The sequence below is a fragment of the Myzus persicae genome, unplaced genomic scaffold (assembly GCF_001856785.1).
Source record: "Myzus persicae strain clone G006 unplaced genomic scaffold, MPER_G0061.0, whole genome shotgun sequence".
NCBI classification, from domain to species: domain Eukaryota; kingdom Metazoa; phylum Arthropoda; class Insecta; order Hemiptera; family Aphididae; genus Myzus; species Myzus persicae.
Genome location: NW_019103966.1, coordinates 18,676 through 34,454, shown reverse-complemented (window position 1 = coordinate 34,454; position 15,779 = coordinate 18,676). Strand labels below are relative to the sequence as shown.

Here is a 15,779-nt window from a genome sequence, read left to right as displayed (position 1 = left end):
AAAAATAAAATAAAAATGATCAAAATTTATTAACATATTATCAGTCTTATTTTGTTTTAATGTTGCCTGAAAGTCAAACAATAAATTTGGTAGGATGTTGAATGATAAAGATGTAATGTATATTATATTGCTTATGATGTTATACATAGTATAAATGGTAACAGAAACAAAAAAAGAATACCAATATTACTTTTGTACCTTTTTTTTTTTTTTAATTGGATTTTCACTGGAAAAATAATTTCAATCAATTAATAGAATAACAACGATTAAACAAAAGCAAGAAAATATGTTTATTAACGGAAAAGTATGAAATTGATGATACACATATTTTGTACCTAGATTAATAGCATTAATTAAATACATTTAAATATATTTGATTAATGATTATCATTTAAAAAATTATAATTCGTTTTCTCAGAGTTATAATATGATTTCAGCAATAGACATAATCAATTATATGGGTTATTATTAAATGTTTGTCAAAAATAAGTAGAAATAATTAGATATAATGATAATTCCAACACTTTTGTTTTATGATTATGCAAGTTATTTTAATTATTATTTATTATAAATGTAACAAAATAAGATATCCAAATAATTAGTTTTACCAACTATATAATGGACCATTATATATTTTAACACGTGTTATACTGTGTTAATATATTACATTTGACTGTATAAATCATATATGTATAGAATTTTTTTGTTAAAATTGCTTGCTTTACGAAACAATTTAAATTTACCATAAGATATAAGATAAATAATAAATAATACACGTATATGTATAATAGTAAAATTAAAAGTACAAATTAATTTAAACATATACCATACTAACACGAACAAAAAGAAATTCAATAATGTCAAATTATCTAAAAACAATTAAATGGATGTTACATGTAATGTAAAACTAATGGACATTAAAAAAAATATACATATTTATCACAAACAGACCGAGTGATAAAAATTATGCTAATATGATAAATGCTGTGATGAAAATTATATGCACAAAAAAATAAATAACTTACAAAGTCTACCACTTGAAGCCAGTCAGAATTATTTGGCGGCATTAGTAGAAAAGTACATAATACAGATATATTGTATGTCTTCTATCATAGCGGTACAATGATTTTTGAATGATATAACAATAATAATGAATAGTATGTATCATACCTCAAATTCAAAGCTCGATATACTTTAAAATTCTAATATACAATTAGACAATTACTTATTAACCACCATTAAAAAAAAAAATTATCAGCGGTAGAAGTTATAAAATTAATAATTATTAAAACAAATTAAAATCGCTCAATACGTAATAACATAAAATAAGAACAGGAAGTGAAGTCAAACCCATCACCAAAATGCAATTTTAGCACAAACAAATAATTAAAATAAAGAGTAATATGAATTGATACATCATCAATGTTAAGACTAAACATCTGATTAACAAATTGATTATGAAATTTGTTTAAAAATATGGTAGTTTTAAAACCCAAAAACAATTGCGTTTCGTAAAAAATAAAAAATAACAAAAACTCATCAACTAACATCACAATGGCTGAAACTTATTGTACTTTTAAAAAACACCATACTGTCACCTGTGCACATTAGACAAATTGTACCAGCATGTAGTCTCTGAATTCAGATCAATGTCATGGAGTTCTATGATAATGCCACCCAAAAACTCATTTTCTTGTAATGAGTCGTGACTCCACACAGTGGCTTGCAAAATTTTATACTTGACTACATCCAATGGCATTCTGTACTCCAACTAAAAAAAAATTCAAATACAATTTTTAGTATCAATGGAATAAAATAAGAAACCAAAACATTTAAAATAAATTAAGAAGACATTTACATCCAATGGAAAATGTAGACGAACAAAATTTCAAACACTAATTTCACTATTTCAGTGGTTATTAAGCTAAAATAACAGTAACAATTTATTTTTACATAACAATTAAGTATAACTTTTAAATCAAATGAGAATTTGTTTATGATTGTAAACCAGTTGTTGTTGAAATTTCAATTTTTTTTGGCAAGGTATGAAAGAGTATATTGTGTATACTTTATTATTTGTTTAAGTACCTTATGATTTTTGTCTAAAACTAAATGTAAAGGAAATACAGAGTAATATTTGTTCTATGTTACCCATTAAAGAGAGAGACTAGATATCTTACCATTTCCATAAACGATGGATAACAATTTTTTTTAACCACTTTTGTTTTGCGTTTAGTTGCTTTGTTGTGATCCGGTAACAAATATACTTTTACGTATGTTGATGGCTCTTGATTTCCTGCTATGCGAGGTAAGTCTTTGGCATGGTGTACCATAATCTAAATAAAAGCAATACATTATCTTTGATTAAATATGGGTATTAAAATTATTGTTTAAATACAAATTATTTCAATTGACCTAACCTAACCTAACCTAGCATATTTTGATAAAAATTGTGGAATTTACAAAATAATTTATTCTCACTTGCCATAAAATACCTAATATGATATGCAGTGCCGGATTTAACCATTGTGCCGCTTTAAGCACTAAATAATTTGCCACCTTTTAATATAAATATTTTTCTAGTCTAAAAAATGTTACTAAAGCATACAATTATAGTTTTTTATTTTTTACTTAAAATTTTAATGATGAAAAATAAAAACATACAACTCTACGATTATTAAATTGGAAAACACAAAATATAAATATTACCACAATCCCGTTGGTCTAAAAATATTTTATAATTAGTTTCATTTTATTTTAGTTCTAGTTACATATAGTAAAAATGTAATATTAAAAATTATTTGCCGCCCTAAGCACTAGCTTATATTGTTTACTGGGAAATACGGCACTGATGATATGCCAAATTGGGATTTTCCGGAAGAAATAATTTACCATTGTTACACAAAATAACTTTATATGTACAACAATTTGTATTACATTATGTCAAAAACAAAAATCATTCAACTAAAACAGTTTTTGTAAGATTATTTAAATTTTTAATAAAAAAAATAATATTATATAACTCACCATAAATGCTCCTCGTTGATAATGTAATGTCAATTTTAATTGGCCTAATATACGATTTTCTCTGACATAACCTGGTTGCTTTGGTTCTGTAATACAACAATTATTAATAGACTATAAAATATAATCAGACAATTTGTTTCCAACAATCTAATTTTTTAATAAACTTAAGTTATATAATATCATAAACTTTATCCAAAATCTTTAACTTCTTTACATTGTCAATGACTATGATAAAATCAGCAAATTTACCTTTAAGTTTAGTGTCTTCAATACTGGCTTCTTGCTGGTCTCTTAGAAGAGGATGGAAAAAAGTGTATACCAAATCCGAATGGCTTACTTCAGGAGCCATTTGAAATAATGTGTTCAAAAAATTTTGTATTTCCACACGTCTTTTCTCTGCTACTTGCTTAATATGTGATCGTCCCATATGAATACTAGTGTTCAATAAACTATAAACGACCATTGATTTATTATACTATGTTATATTCAATATCGTACTAAATAAATTCACCTTAAAAATTTTGCTAATGGAAATAATAATAGTAGTTTTTGTTGGAATTCCGATAATTCTTTATAGGACCTAAACAGATATGAAGGGTCCCTTTGATTTTCCCGGAAAACTTTTAATATATAGACATAATATTTTTCAGGATCATATCGCTTTTGGCATCCATAGACTTCCACACGAACAATCTTTCCTTCTTGTGCCATCCTATGGCACATAATCAAACCATAACAGTTGATCAAATATAAGCTTTCAAAATCTTACCAAATAAAAATAAAAATTACTTACGTGTACACTTTTGGAACAAAACTTAACAATTCAGTACCATTTTGTTCATTATTGAATCGCATTTGTGCCAAGTTATGTAAGAAGAAATTAAACTGAGTAAAACGAGATTTTATTGAATTTTCAATCATGCGAGCAAAAGAAGCAGCTGCTTCTGGATTAGATAATTCTGGGAGAAGAGCTTTTTGTACATAATTTACAGCATCCATTGTAACACCGGGTATCCCAGATGATGCCATCTATAAAATGTACAATAGTAATTTATAGCTTTAATATTTATAAATTTTTTGCTGTCAATACTCAATAAAATTATAATATATTACCAGTCCAAATAAATTCAATAACAAATTTCCATGTTTTCGAACAATATTGAATGCTTGAACGCATGTATCAACAAAATGTTGAAACTTTGTGGATGGTTTATCACCACCATTTATCACATATACCATGTCAGAAGTCAAAACAAATGGGGTGCGATCTCTATGAAAAAAAAATTAAATAAATATTAAATATTATCAACGTTGTGGTCATGAATGAATCATTTAATAGAACACTAAATATTTCGGGAAGATGAACTTGTAAAGATATGAATTTCGAGGGGAACCTAGGAGATACTGAAATACATTTTATGTGACATTTTCAAAGTTTTAACACTTACAATGCTGCATTCGAAAAACAAAATGTATTTTTTAATGATAATGCCTATTTTTAGTTCATGATTTGGATTGACCCAATTTTATCAAGTTGAATTTACTCATAATACTTGGTCCTAAATTCAAAGTTGAATAAATAATTGCCATTATTCAATTTTGAAAAAAAAAGTTTGATTAACCTGCATAATTTATAAATTTTAAGTTCATGTATGTAATTTTATTTTTTTTCATTAAATGTTATAGATTTATAGTTATTATTAATATGATTATTATTATTATTATGAGTATTTTTATTATTATTAATAATAGTAGTAGTAGTAGTAGTACTGAATATTGTTATTATTTCTATGAAAGCAGTAAAAAAACACAAACAATAAAATGTACATAGTATTTAAATATTTAACATTTTTATTCATAAATTGATGTCCAGAAATTAATTATAAAAATTAAAAACATAGTAATCCTAAAAAGAGTGAAGAGTTTTGCATAGAAATTATAATATTCAATAAAAAAAAATTTCATGCATGAACCCAAAATTAATAAATTATACAGGTTAATTAAATATTTTTTTTTTAAATTGAATAATGGCTGTCTTTCATTCAATTTTGGACTTAGGACTCAGTATTATGAGTCCAGTCGAATTGAAAAAATTCGGTTAATCCTATGCTAGTAATCAGTGTTACCATTAAAAAACATACCTTTTGTACAGCTCATACATGTACTGTGAGTGTTAAAAATTTGAAAATTTCACAAAATATGTATTTCAGTACCTTCTAGGTTCCCTCCAAAATTTATTTCAATACAAGTTTATCCGCCCAAAATATTTAGTGATCACACTGTATATACAAATACCTTTTAAAGTTTCCAAATGTTTGTGCATCTCCCAAAAATTTTCCGAAATCAATGTGAAACAGATGTCCGGTAGTCTTCATCATTATGTTATCGTTGTGACGATCGCATATTCCGAGAATATATGTAGCAACACTATATCCAGCACATGATGCTAAAACATATTATAATAACCAATTAATACATTTTAAATAATGACCCTACACTATTATGATTTTTACCCGTAAAATTTGCAACTGCTCTTTCGTATTCAAGAGCAGATGGATTGTGTTTTGCCAACCATTCGGCTATAGGCCTATCTTTAAATGAACCAGTTAATCCTAATTCAATTTGTATTTTTCTTAAAGTTTCTGCATTTGTGACCATTTCAATCATACCTGAAATTATAATAGAAATAATTGTAAAATAATAAAACATCACAAAAATTATTCTTCGAACATGAAAATCATAATAATTGTAATACCTCTCTTTTCACCGGTCGGAACACAAGCAAATGTTACCATTTTCAGGTCCAGCCCTTCTTTTAGCCATAGTTTGTCCATTAACCGTATAATTTGAATGGTTAACATATCTTGTTGTAGATCATCACCTACCTATAGAAAATAAAAGTAACTAATATTACTATGATTCATTTATCAGATAACATATATTACATTGATATAATTAAATATAGTAGAACAAAAAGAGCCAAATGGCATATAAAGGGACTACTTTACAAGTTTCGCAAACTCAAACATAAGCGGCTAAATTTTTATATATGAGATTATAAGAGTAGGCATAGCTTTTAACCATAGGTAGTCATATCACCATCAACCAATCTCAAACTAAACCTTTATTGTAACCAATATTCAATAGGTAATAGCCATATAGATATATATTATATACATGTTATTGTTAGATCTGTTAAATTGAATTTATATATATAATAGAAACTAGTAAGCTGGCTATGTTATCTGACTTGACTAGGCTAAGAATGTATATATCTGTCTATCTTTTTCTATTTTGCTTCAGTTGAAATAACTAATACAAACACAATTACAAAGATTAAATTCTAAACATATTTTTGATGAAAACACACAAAATTGAAGACAGTTTCAAATAATGCTTAAAAGCCAACATTAATCCAATATTATTAAGTTTGGTATTTGTTTTTTATGTGACACACCAAAGATATGTAAAAGTAAAAATTTTAATTGTGCTCATAAGTATTTGATTTTAAAATTTCTTAAATTTTTTAAAAATATATTTGTAGACTAGAATATGCCATTTTTTTACAAATTGACACTAGTAGAATATATAATTTAACCAATGGTAACCACTTAAGTAAACAAAAATCCACCTTATAGCAACCTATAAGGGTAAAATTAATACGCAATAAACATCCTTTCAAAGATTCTATAAATATAACTTTTATTGAAAACAATTCTATAGTTTTTAAGCCCATAGAGGACAAAGAAACAAATAAACAACATACATGTATATATAAATATAATATATAAGATAGCTATTTAAATCTAAATTGTGATGATAACGTTTACTACAGCATATAGGTAATCCTATATGTTATGGTAGATAAACTGTAGATATACAAACACAATAAAAATGAGATTGATATATCTACTTAGTGGATTTCCATTAAATTTTTATATTTTGACTATTTACACTTGATAATGGTAGTTAAATAGATGTAAGAAATAAAAATCAAATAGAATATTGTATGAAAAAATGAAATGTGTATTTCAATAATTTGTACTTTTGGACTCAATGTCCAACAAAAATTGTAGTTTTACCCAATTTTTATCATATTGGACTTTTTATCTAGTATTCTATTAAATCATATGATATAGTGAATTTTAATTATTTATGAAATTTGCAAAATTGGTATCATATTATTCTGATTATATTCTATATCTGTATTAAGTAGCAAATAGTATACAGTAAATTGATATATTATTTAATTATAATTGTATTAATATCGGAAAAGATTCTTACCTTAAAAATAGCCGGAATTGAGACATTTGGTTCCAAGCAATTAAAATTGATTTTCAGTGGTAAAGTATTAGAAGGGAAATAATAACATGACTTTATTTGTATGCCACAAACTTGCATACTTGGACTAAGTGGTAGACAAGTGGGAATATCCTTTAAACTCTGATCAATATTGGTTAAATCTTGAACCAGTACTTTAAGTCTGTGAGATTCTTTGCTGACTTTAACATTTTCTGCAGTATCATACAGTTCCTGCAAACAGAAGAAAAAATATTTAAAATATTTATCATAAGAATGAGTTTTTTAATTTATTTATACCTTCATTAAAAGCTGCTGGGACAAAAAACACTTTCTAAGTGCTTCACCACAGGTTGCAATCAATGCCCTCAACAGTAACTGCAATCTTCTATAATACCGTGACTCGCTCACTGTTTTATCATCAGGACTATGAATGTCATAGGAATTCTAAGTTATCAAAATGATAATGTATATTATTTTGATTTTCAAATATATTTTATTTACAACTTAAATTTGTTTAACTCCCAGAAACAATTATCAATACGATGTACACAAAATAAAAATTGAATTTTCATTTAAACAAACCTGCGGCGATTGTCCAGGAAGTGGCTGAATAAGAAACCAATAAAGATTGTGTGCAATAGTAGGCGATGACAGAGCTTTCTCTAATAAAAACTCAGCCAACGGAGAATTATCATATGTTTCATGTTTTATAGCCTGAACCAGTTCAGGAAGAAAATCAATTAGTTGATCATTACTCAGTAATCGTATTCGCTTGACAGCTAAACGGCGTACTCCATTATCAGGGAAGCTGAACAGAATTAGAAAATATTATTTAATAAGTCAACATTTTTAATTATTCTCTATTTAATACTAACCATGGTAAGAATAATTGCAATGCATCTAAAGGTTCAATAGGTGACCAAGAATTGAGCATTGAATGCAGATCAGCCAAACAAGCATAGTCCCAACTATGAGCGGCCAACAATACCTTAGGTAAGGCAATAGGCTTTGATAACAGATAGTATCTCTTTTCCCACAAAACTTCCCTATCCTCTGACAGAGGTCTATAGATAATCATATGACATAATATATTATTAATATTATTATTTATAAACCATAGTAATCTTAATCCATGTATAATAATCTAAAAAAATTACCTAGTAAAAGTATCTTGATAAATTATATGTAATAACTGTTCTTGAGTATTTAAATCTAAACTTGTAAAATCATAACTTTCACTCCTAATTATGTGATTATCTTGAAACTCTGGAGGAAACAATATTTTGAAGTCAAACTCTTGAATTTCAATACCTACAAAAGAAGATTCATGTTATTGAAATCTAATAGGTAATAATGTAGTTTTTGAAGTAAATAAACATACTAAGAACCGGGTGTGAATGACTATATGGGTGTGTACCAGGTGCTGGTGCTGGACCAAGGCGTTTATCGGCACAAGGAGGCCAAAGTGATAACAAATGTTTGCCTTGAGAAAATTCTCTAAAATATATTGAACAATTACGTATTTTAATGTTTTTATTACATGATTAATTAAATTACCAACCCTTCAACATTGAAAAATTGTATGGAACCCCATCCAAGCTCTGTTTGAGAAACTGTAGCCGACGTATCTTGGCCTTCTGTGTTAAATGTTCTGCCATAAACGACTAAAACCAATCGGCTCTCTCTTGGTAACAAACATAGACTCATATTATCAAATTCCAACCTAAAAACAAAGTATGCTACAATTTCTAAAAATATAACAGCATATATTTTTTCAATAGCAAAAATTTACCATGACTCAAAAACAACACGTTTGTAAATTGAATGTTCGGCTATGACAGCTTTGGAGAGCACAGTGTTACCAATTGGTCTTGTACCGTGATAAATTTGAGCGGCGATTAAATATTCATCATGACTCCATGAAGAAAATAATCGATGCAAGCAGCTCACATATATTACAACATTATCTGGTATTTTTGAAGAAAGTTTAGACCCTGTGGAATATAAATGTAATAAATTATTATTTTCATCACCTTAGAATCACTAATAGACCATCAGGTTCGATGTCTATATACCTGATAATTGTGAAGAATTAAAATTTAACTGAAAATCCACTTTGAAAGCTTTGCAATAATTTTCAATTAATGTTTGCACGTTTTCTTTTATTTTTGAGCACACATCACTAATATGATCTACTTTTTCAGTCTCGTTGAATTTCAACCTCACAACAGAATAATCTGAGCCATCATCTGAAATTACTTCAGTTCGAGAACCATAAACATCCTATTAAAAAGAAATTGATAAGTACGTTATGTGAAAAATATATTTAAAAAATTATAAGTTTATAATTTAATATCAAGTACCTGTATGACATTTGAAATTTCATTACACGAAGAAACAAAGTTATTTAACGTCAAAGTAATGTCCAATGGTTCAATATTCCCTAAGAAAGCAATCAACGCTTTCACGGCTTGTTGAACTCCAGTAGGTTGTAAAGGTGTTTTAGTTCGCTTTTTAAAAAGAGATACAGCGTGATCTTGAATTTTAAGAACTTCACCATCAAGCGTATCTAAAATTTGATGAATAATAAAATTAAATGTCAATTCATAGTACTTTATTACAATATGATGGTTTTAAGTTTTTACCAAGAAGAATTTTCAAAGTATCATGTGTGATCGGTTGAGATGGTTCATTGGGACACAAATCACTCAACTCCAATTTATTATCACGAACATCATCTTGAGCCTAAATGAAAAGGAATATAATATATAATTTAAAGAATGTATTTTTTATAAACAGTTTTGAAGGATTTACCTGTCTAGCATAAATATGAACAACATCATCCTTATGGAAAAGAGCAAGTTCAACATCTTTATCAAGTTTAATACATTCATGAACACATTCAAAATTAATGACCGGAGTATTCATTGGCAGCATATATTCCGAAAACTGTTTTACTTTTAGAAAATAATCACTAGGATGTGCATCTTCTAGATCTAATTCACAAATCACATGTGATATGACGTGTTCAACACTACTCCCAACTAACCAAAAACAAACATAAAGTTATCCATAGTCTAGGTAAAATATGCAATAGCAAAAACAAAAAATGTAAGAAGCATACCGTCACAAGTAAATATAATTGGTGTTTTCCTAATTGGTTCGCAGTGAACTATAAATTTAGTACTGGTGTTCTGATGCAGATTGTTTTCAAACTTTGAACACACTACTATCCCTTCATTTGTGCTTGGATCCGTATAAATAAATTTTCCTTCAATTGAAAACGTATAAATATTATTTACTGTTATGTAAAATTTTTATATACATGCTTGATAATGATTAAGTAATAAAATGTACGCACTTCTAACTTCCTTCACCATCATATGAAATGCTACCATATCAGGATCATAAAACACTGAAGGTCGTTTTACTAGACCAACATTTTCATATGTTAAACTTTTGCATGCCTAGAATATATTTAATGTAAAATTTAATTTAAACAATTATTTTAATTTAAATAAACATTGATAAGTATTTACTTTTGATTCTTTTGGAGTCAAAGAACTCCTAGGTGGTAATGGCGGAGGTGAATTGATGGGTGTCTTTATAACAGCAGCATAAATTGGGTCTGATGATTGAGAAGAGACTGATGGAGAATACATGTAATCAAACGGGTCATATGTGGCATATAATGACTCGTTTATATCTACTATAAAATTTAAATTGTAAAATAAATTATATAATCATATTTGAAATATTTAGATAAATATACCTTGGTCAACTGCAGGAGAAGAAGTTATATGTGATTGTCCATAAAGAAGTGGATCAAAATCTTCAAGAACACTGGTCCTAACATTTGAACATTTTTCCTTAGTATTCTCTATACTATCAAAAAAGTTTAAATCAATGAGATTATTGTTGTTTTGTTTTTTTATGAGACTTGGAACAAAAATGTCTGGTTTCGTCCCAACTAGTGAAGTCTGTGTTTGTATATTATTTGCACCGCTTGTTAATTGTTGAGTTTGAGTAATATTACTTGTAGACCAGCTACTGATGGATTGCCCTTGCCATAAGGTTTGAGGAGGAACTGTCATTTGGTAACCAGTAGGATATCCACTAAGATTGTTTGGAGAGAAATAACCTTGGTACAATACATCTAAGTTTTGTTTAAGATTATGCGACCCACTAAATTGACTTTGGATTGAACTAACATTTGGCGTGCTTGTAGTAACACTAAGATTCTGGAATGTTGAGTTACTATCACTTGTGTGAGGCTTTTTATTCCTATAACACAAAAGAGTTAGTCAGCAATAAACAGATTTCTTTTATACCCACTATGGTTTATAATTACACTATTTTAGACTAAATCAGAATGTGTTTATTCCATAGTAGCAGCGAGATTCATACCACTTTATCACACCTCAAGCTATTCTCAAATATCTGTCCAATAATTCATCATTTTTTGTATTGTTTGAACACAAAGGATTAAATAGTGAGGAACAAAAAGAAAATCAATTAACATTAGGATGTATAAAAGTATTCTATCTAGATAAATTAGTTGGAAAAATTAAGATAATAGTTAGATGTTTAGGAAGTTCAAAACCAAACATTATGTAATCAGAAATTAATTAATAATTTTAATAGCATAGAATAACGAGGTGTAGACAATTTGTGATTTCTCAAACCGTACTAAAATATTTTTCATATCATATTCATCATATTCAAATTAAATACACAAATATAACTATAAAAATATTCAATCAATTTTACCCATCTAAAAAATTAAATGGTTCCAAATTGTTCATGAGATCATTGATTGGTGGTGAGTCAAGGCTAAATAAATCTTTGATTGAATCATTAGTACCACTTTTTGGAATGACTGTAGTATTACGGCGTGGTGGTGGTTTTATACGTGGTAATAATGGTTCACCTAAAAAATAAAAAAATTTTAATTAATTACACTTTAATAACTGCCATAAATATAAAATGATTGAGCCATAGCAATGTGGGTACCTGTATTAAATGAGCCCGGTCTGGGCCGTGATCTAGATAAGTCATTACAGTTCACTGTTTTTTCTAAAAATAAAATAAATTAAAATGCAAAATCAAATAAAAATTAATATTCAATGTATCATTAAGAAAGATAGCTTACAAAAAATATTAATGAAAAGTATAGATATTATTGTTTTTTTATCTCAGCTGGTATTTATTTTTAAATGTTTTATAGTCTTAACAGTTAGTTATAAAATTAATAGCTTATTAAAATTAATGACTAATCTGTTTAATATAATATACCAAATAGAATATCATTATTAATAATAATAATTACTATGATAACTCGAAACTTATTAAACTAAAATAGATGTATTTCACAATAACCAGTAGTTTTTTTGCTACAATTTTTTAACATTTTAAGCAAAATATTCTTCTTAAACATTTTTAATTAGAAATATAATTAAAATAATTATGATTGGCATACAAACCTATAAGAGACATAGAACGTGTCTGAATTGCAGATGTCGATACAACGGTTTTTTCATTACATGTCAAAGACTCAGATTTCAACTTTTGGTTTCTAAACTCTTCAAGAGCCAAGGTTTCTAAACTTAGCGCTTGGGCTTTTTCAAGATCTTCTTGGTATCTTCTATCATAATCTGGTTTAGCTGTAGACTTCATGTTGTAAATTTAAAACACTAAAATATAAAATATAAAATTTACTAAATAACAATGACAAATATTTCATAAAATGATATGTTTATAATTGTGTAAATTGCAATAAAGTGGTACTACGCTTACACACATAATTTAAACAGACTATTTTCACAAAAATATTTGGCAGCCCTTATAAATACAAACAGGAACAGATTGGATTATAATTTTAAACTCAACTTTATGCTGCAATGAATTTAAAAACAAAATAAACAAAATTGAGTAATATTATTAAGTAATTAAGCTAAACTGCATCACAAAATTAACACAAGTAGTACAGACAATTAAAAATTGTTTATGGTTGTCACTGTAAAAAATATTTTTTTTTTAAATATATACAAAATATGTCATTAAAAATTAGGTCCCAGTGTAAAAATCCATAATGTTTATTAACACAGCTGTGAATGCAGACATCTTGTATGTAATTTATTAAATATGATACATAACTTTAAGGAATAACTTTACTATATTTGAATAGATGGTTGCAAAGTTGAACAAATTAAGCACTAAAGCAAATTTTTTACAACTCATACCTGTTTTATAGGTCATACTTTAAAATCATGAAAAAATTATCTTACCAAACTATGAAATACAATTTAACCTATATTTTTAATTAGGTAATAAATTCTATCAAATATAAAACATATAGAAAACTCATTGGATATCTAGTTACCACACAGTCCCTAACATTTTATAATCACCAAACTCATTCTATCATTATGATAGAAGGGTACTCTGCTGTTTAAATCAGAGTTTAAATTATTGAAGGTAATAAACTGACTGTCCATTTTTTGTCATGTAGATTTTAACCCAATGTCAAAATAATTAAATGTATCCTACCAAAACACCAAATACGAATATATAAACAACTAAATTTAAAATAAAAAACAGAACTCGATACATATTATCCAGCATAATATATATAACAGAATAATTATTTCAATATTGGGACATTTTTTTTGACTTAAAATTACTTAAAATTTCTTTTTATTCGGTATTGTGAGTTTTTGGAATTAAAGAGCTTTATAAATGGCAACTTATAGTTACAATTTAATATTCAAAAACAGAATAGTATTTTGACAATATTCATGTAACATATTTAATGTAAATATTAAATATTAAACCAATATTAAATAATTTATACAAATTTAATGATTAGGTAAGTGAAGTAATGTACCAAATTGACTTCTTATGTTAGTATAAAAATATTAAGAAAAATTAATAATTTATTAAAATGAGCTTTTTTTCAAAATGTTTTATAAATTCTATTAATTTCTTATAAATAATAACTATGTCAGTTAGATGAAATATTCTTCTAGAAACTTCAATTTAAGAATATTGATCATTTGCTCATTGTAATGATGTAGTTGAGTAGTTCTAAACATTTTATTAGATTACAACGTTCGGCTGATTAACATACTTATTTTCATTAATGAATCGCCAAAGTAAATAAATAAAGTCCAAACAAAGTAACAAGAATAATTTAATACTTTACAGCATATTCTGTCAGTGGTAAATGAAATTATATACTGAATATATGCATGAGAAAATTCAGAAAAAATTAATGATTAATAGGTATTTAGTATTTTTTAATTTACTTAATTACTACAATTTAACTACCTACATAATAATGAAGTCAATATTAGCATAGACAAAAACATAACACTGAACCAGTGAAATTAAGTTAAATATTTGATAATTTTAAAACATTGGTAATTATTAAGTAATAATAAATCGGTATGCCTAAAGTGTGTAACTAATAGAATATATAGTACCACTCAAAAACTATTAATCACCTATAGTTAGATATAGTTGATACTAAAATGTTTCAACAATCTTAAGATTAATAGAACAATGTTTAGGTGATTATCTAAAGTCTATACCTACCAATATATTTTTTAATTCAAATTTGTTTTGATTTTGATTTTTAATCAACAATATTACAAAATATTCTTTTTATAGAAAAAAAAAATAAGAATTATACAAAACCTACCCAGGTACCAAGATTTATAAGTCCGTACAAAATAAAATAAAAGTAAAAAGTGCAACTATAAATATACTATTTTTTATTTACAATAAATATGAACAGATAAAGTGAACTCAAAGATTTTAAATTTGATTTGAATAAATTAAAGAAAAATATAAAAGCATTAAATAACACACTGTGGTATATTGAAGACAGCATTCTAATTTTAAGTACTGGGCATTTATAAGTAAATGTGGTTGGAAAAGTATAATAATGACAAGAACAATGATTTCGTTGACTACAATATTATTGATACGCATAAAAAATAATCAAGTCGTAAGCATAATATGAGGTCTTCACTTACTTTTCCTGTATAAAAAATGTGTGAACTACGAATTAGTGTGTTCAGTCAACTCAACTGACCAATCGAATAGTAAAAATCATGATTGCTCAGCTTCCAATAAGCAAATCGATGCAAATTAATTACAAGCGTTTCGCAGCAAATTTGTAACAACTAATAACAATAAAAAAAAAAAGGAAAAAAATATCACAACACTAAAAATATTTAACACGAAAATACCTATATTATCAATGTAATTTATTATTGTGTTCACGAATAATCGTTATCATTGTAGTAGTTGCTGAAGTGAGTAACGAGCTGGTGTATGAACAAATAGGACGAGATCCTCACCATGCAAATCTTGTTTGTGGTATTATGAATTTAGCAACCACACGGTATGATAATTATTGATAAGTTTACCGTGGTCAATAGAGT

At 26.7% G+C, this 15,779-nt stretch overlaps 1 protein-coding gene across 2 annotated transcripts; it reads right to left on the bottom strand.

The window, feature by feature from the left end:
* Positions 1-764: 764 nt before the first annotated feature.
* On the bottom strand, positions 765-15,593 carry LOC111036993 (phosphatidylinositol 4-phosphate 3-kinase C2 domain-containing subunit alpha). Of its 2 annotated transcripts, XM_022319332.1 has the most exons (30): positions 15,369-15,593; positions 12,813-13,022; positions 12,343-12,405; positions 12,100-12,259; positions 11,102-11,613; positions 10,869-11,038; positions 10,691-10,796; positions 10,454-10,600; positions 10,144-10,373; positions 9,975-10,074; positions 9,693-9,898; positions 9,405-9,612; positions 9,122-9,323; positions 8,891-9,052; positions 8,711-8,826; positions 8,487-8,640; positions 8,205-8,393; positions 7,912-8,137; positions 7,627-7,773; positions 7,312-7,560; positions 5,783-5,912; positions 5,541-5,696; positions 5,323-5,473; positions 4,141-4,297; positions 3,821-4,056; positions 3,539-3,739; positions 3,277-3,476; positions 3,028-3,113; positions 2,181-2,336; positions 765-1,771 (listed from the first exon to the last, which is right to left on the bottom strand). In XM_022319332.1, the coding sequence occupies exons 2-30, from the start codon at positions 13,003-13,005 to the stop codon at positions 1,595-1,597; spliced, it is 5,190 nt and encodes a 1,729-aa protein (XP_022175024.1). In that variant the 5' UTR covers positions 13,006-13,022; positions 15,369-15,593; the 3' UTR covers positions 765-1,594. The 2 variants fall into 2 exon arrangements, with proteins under 2 accessions (XP_022175024.1, XP_022175026.1); XM_022319334.1 differs by lacking the exon at positions 15,369-15,593 and having other exon boundaries at positions 1,595-1,771; positions 10,869-11,035; positions 12,813-13,005.
* Positions 15,594-15,779: the final 186 nt, after the last annotated feature.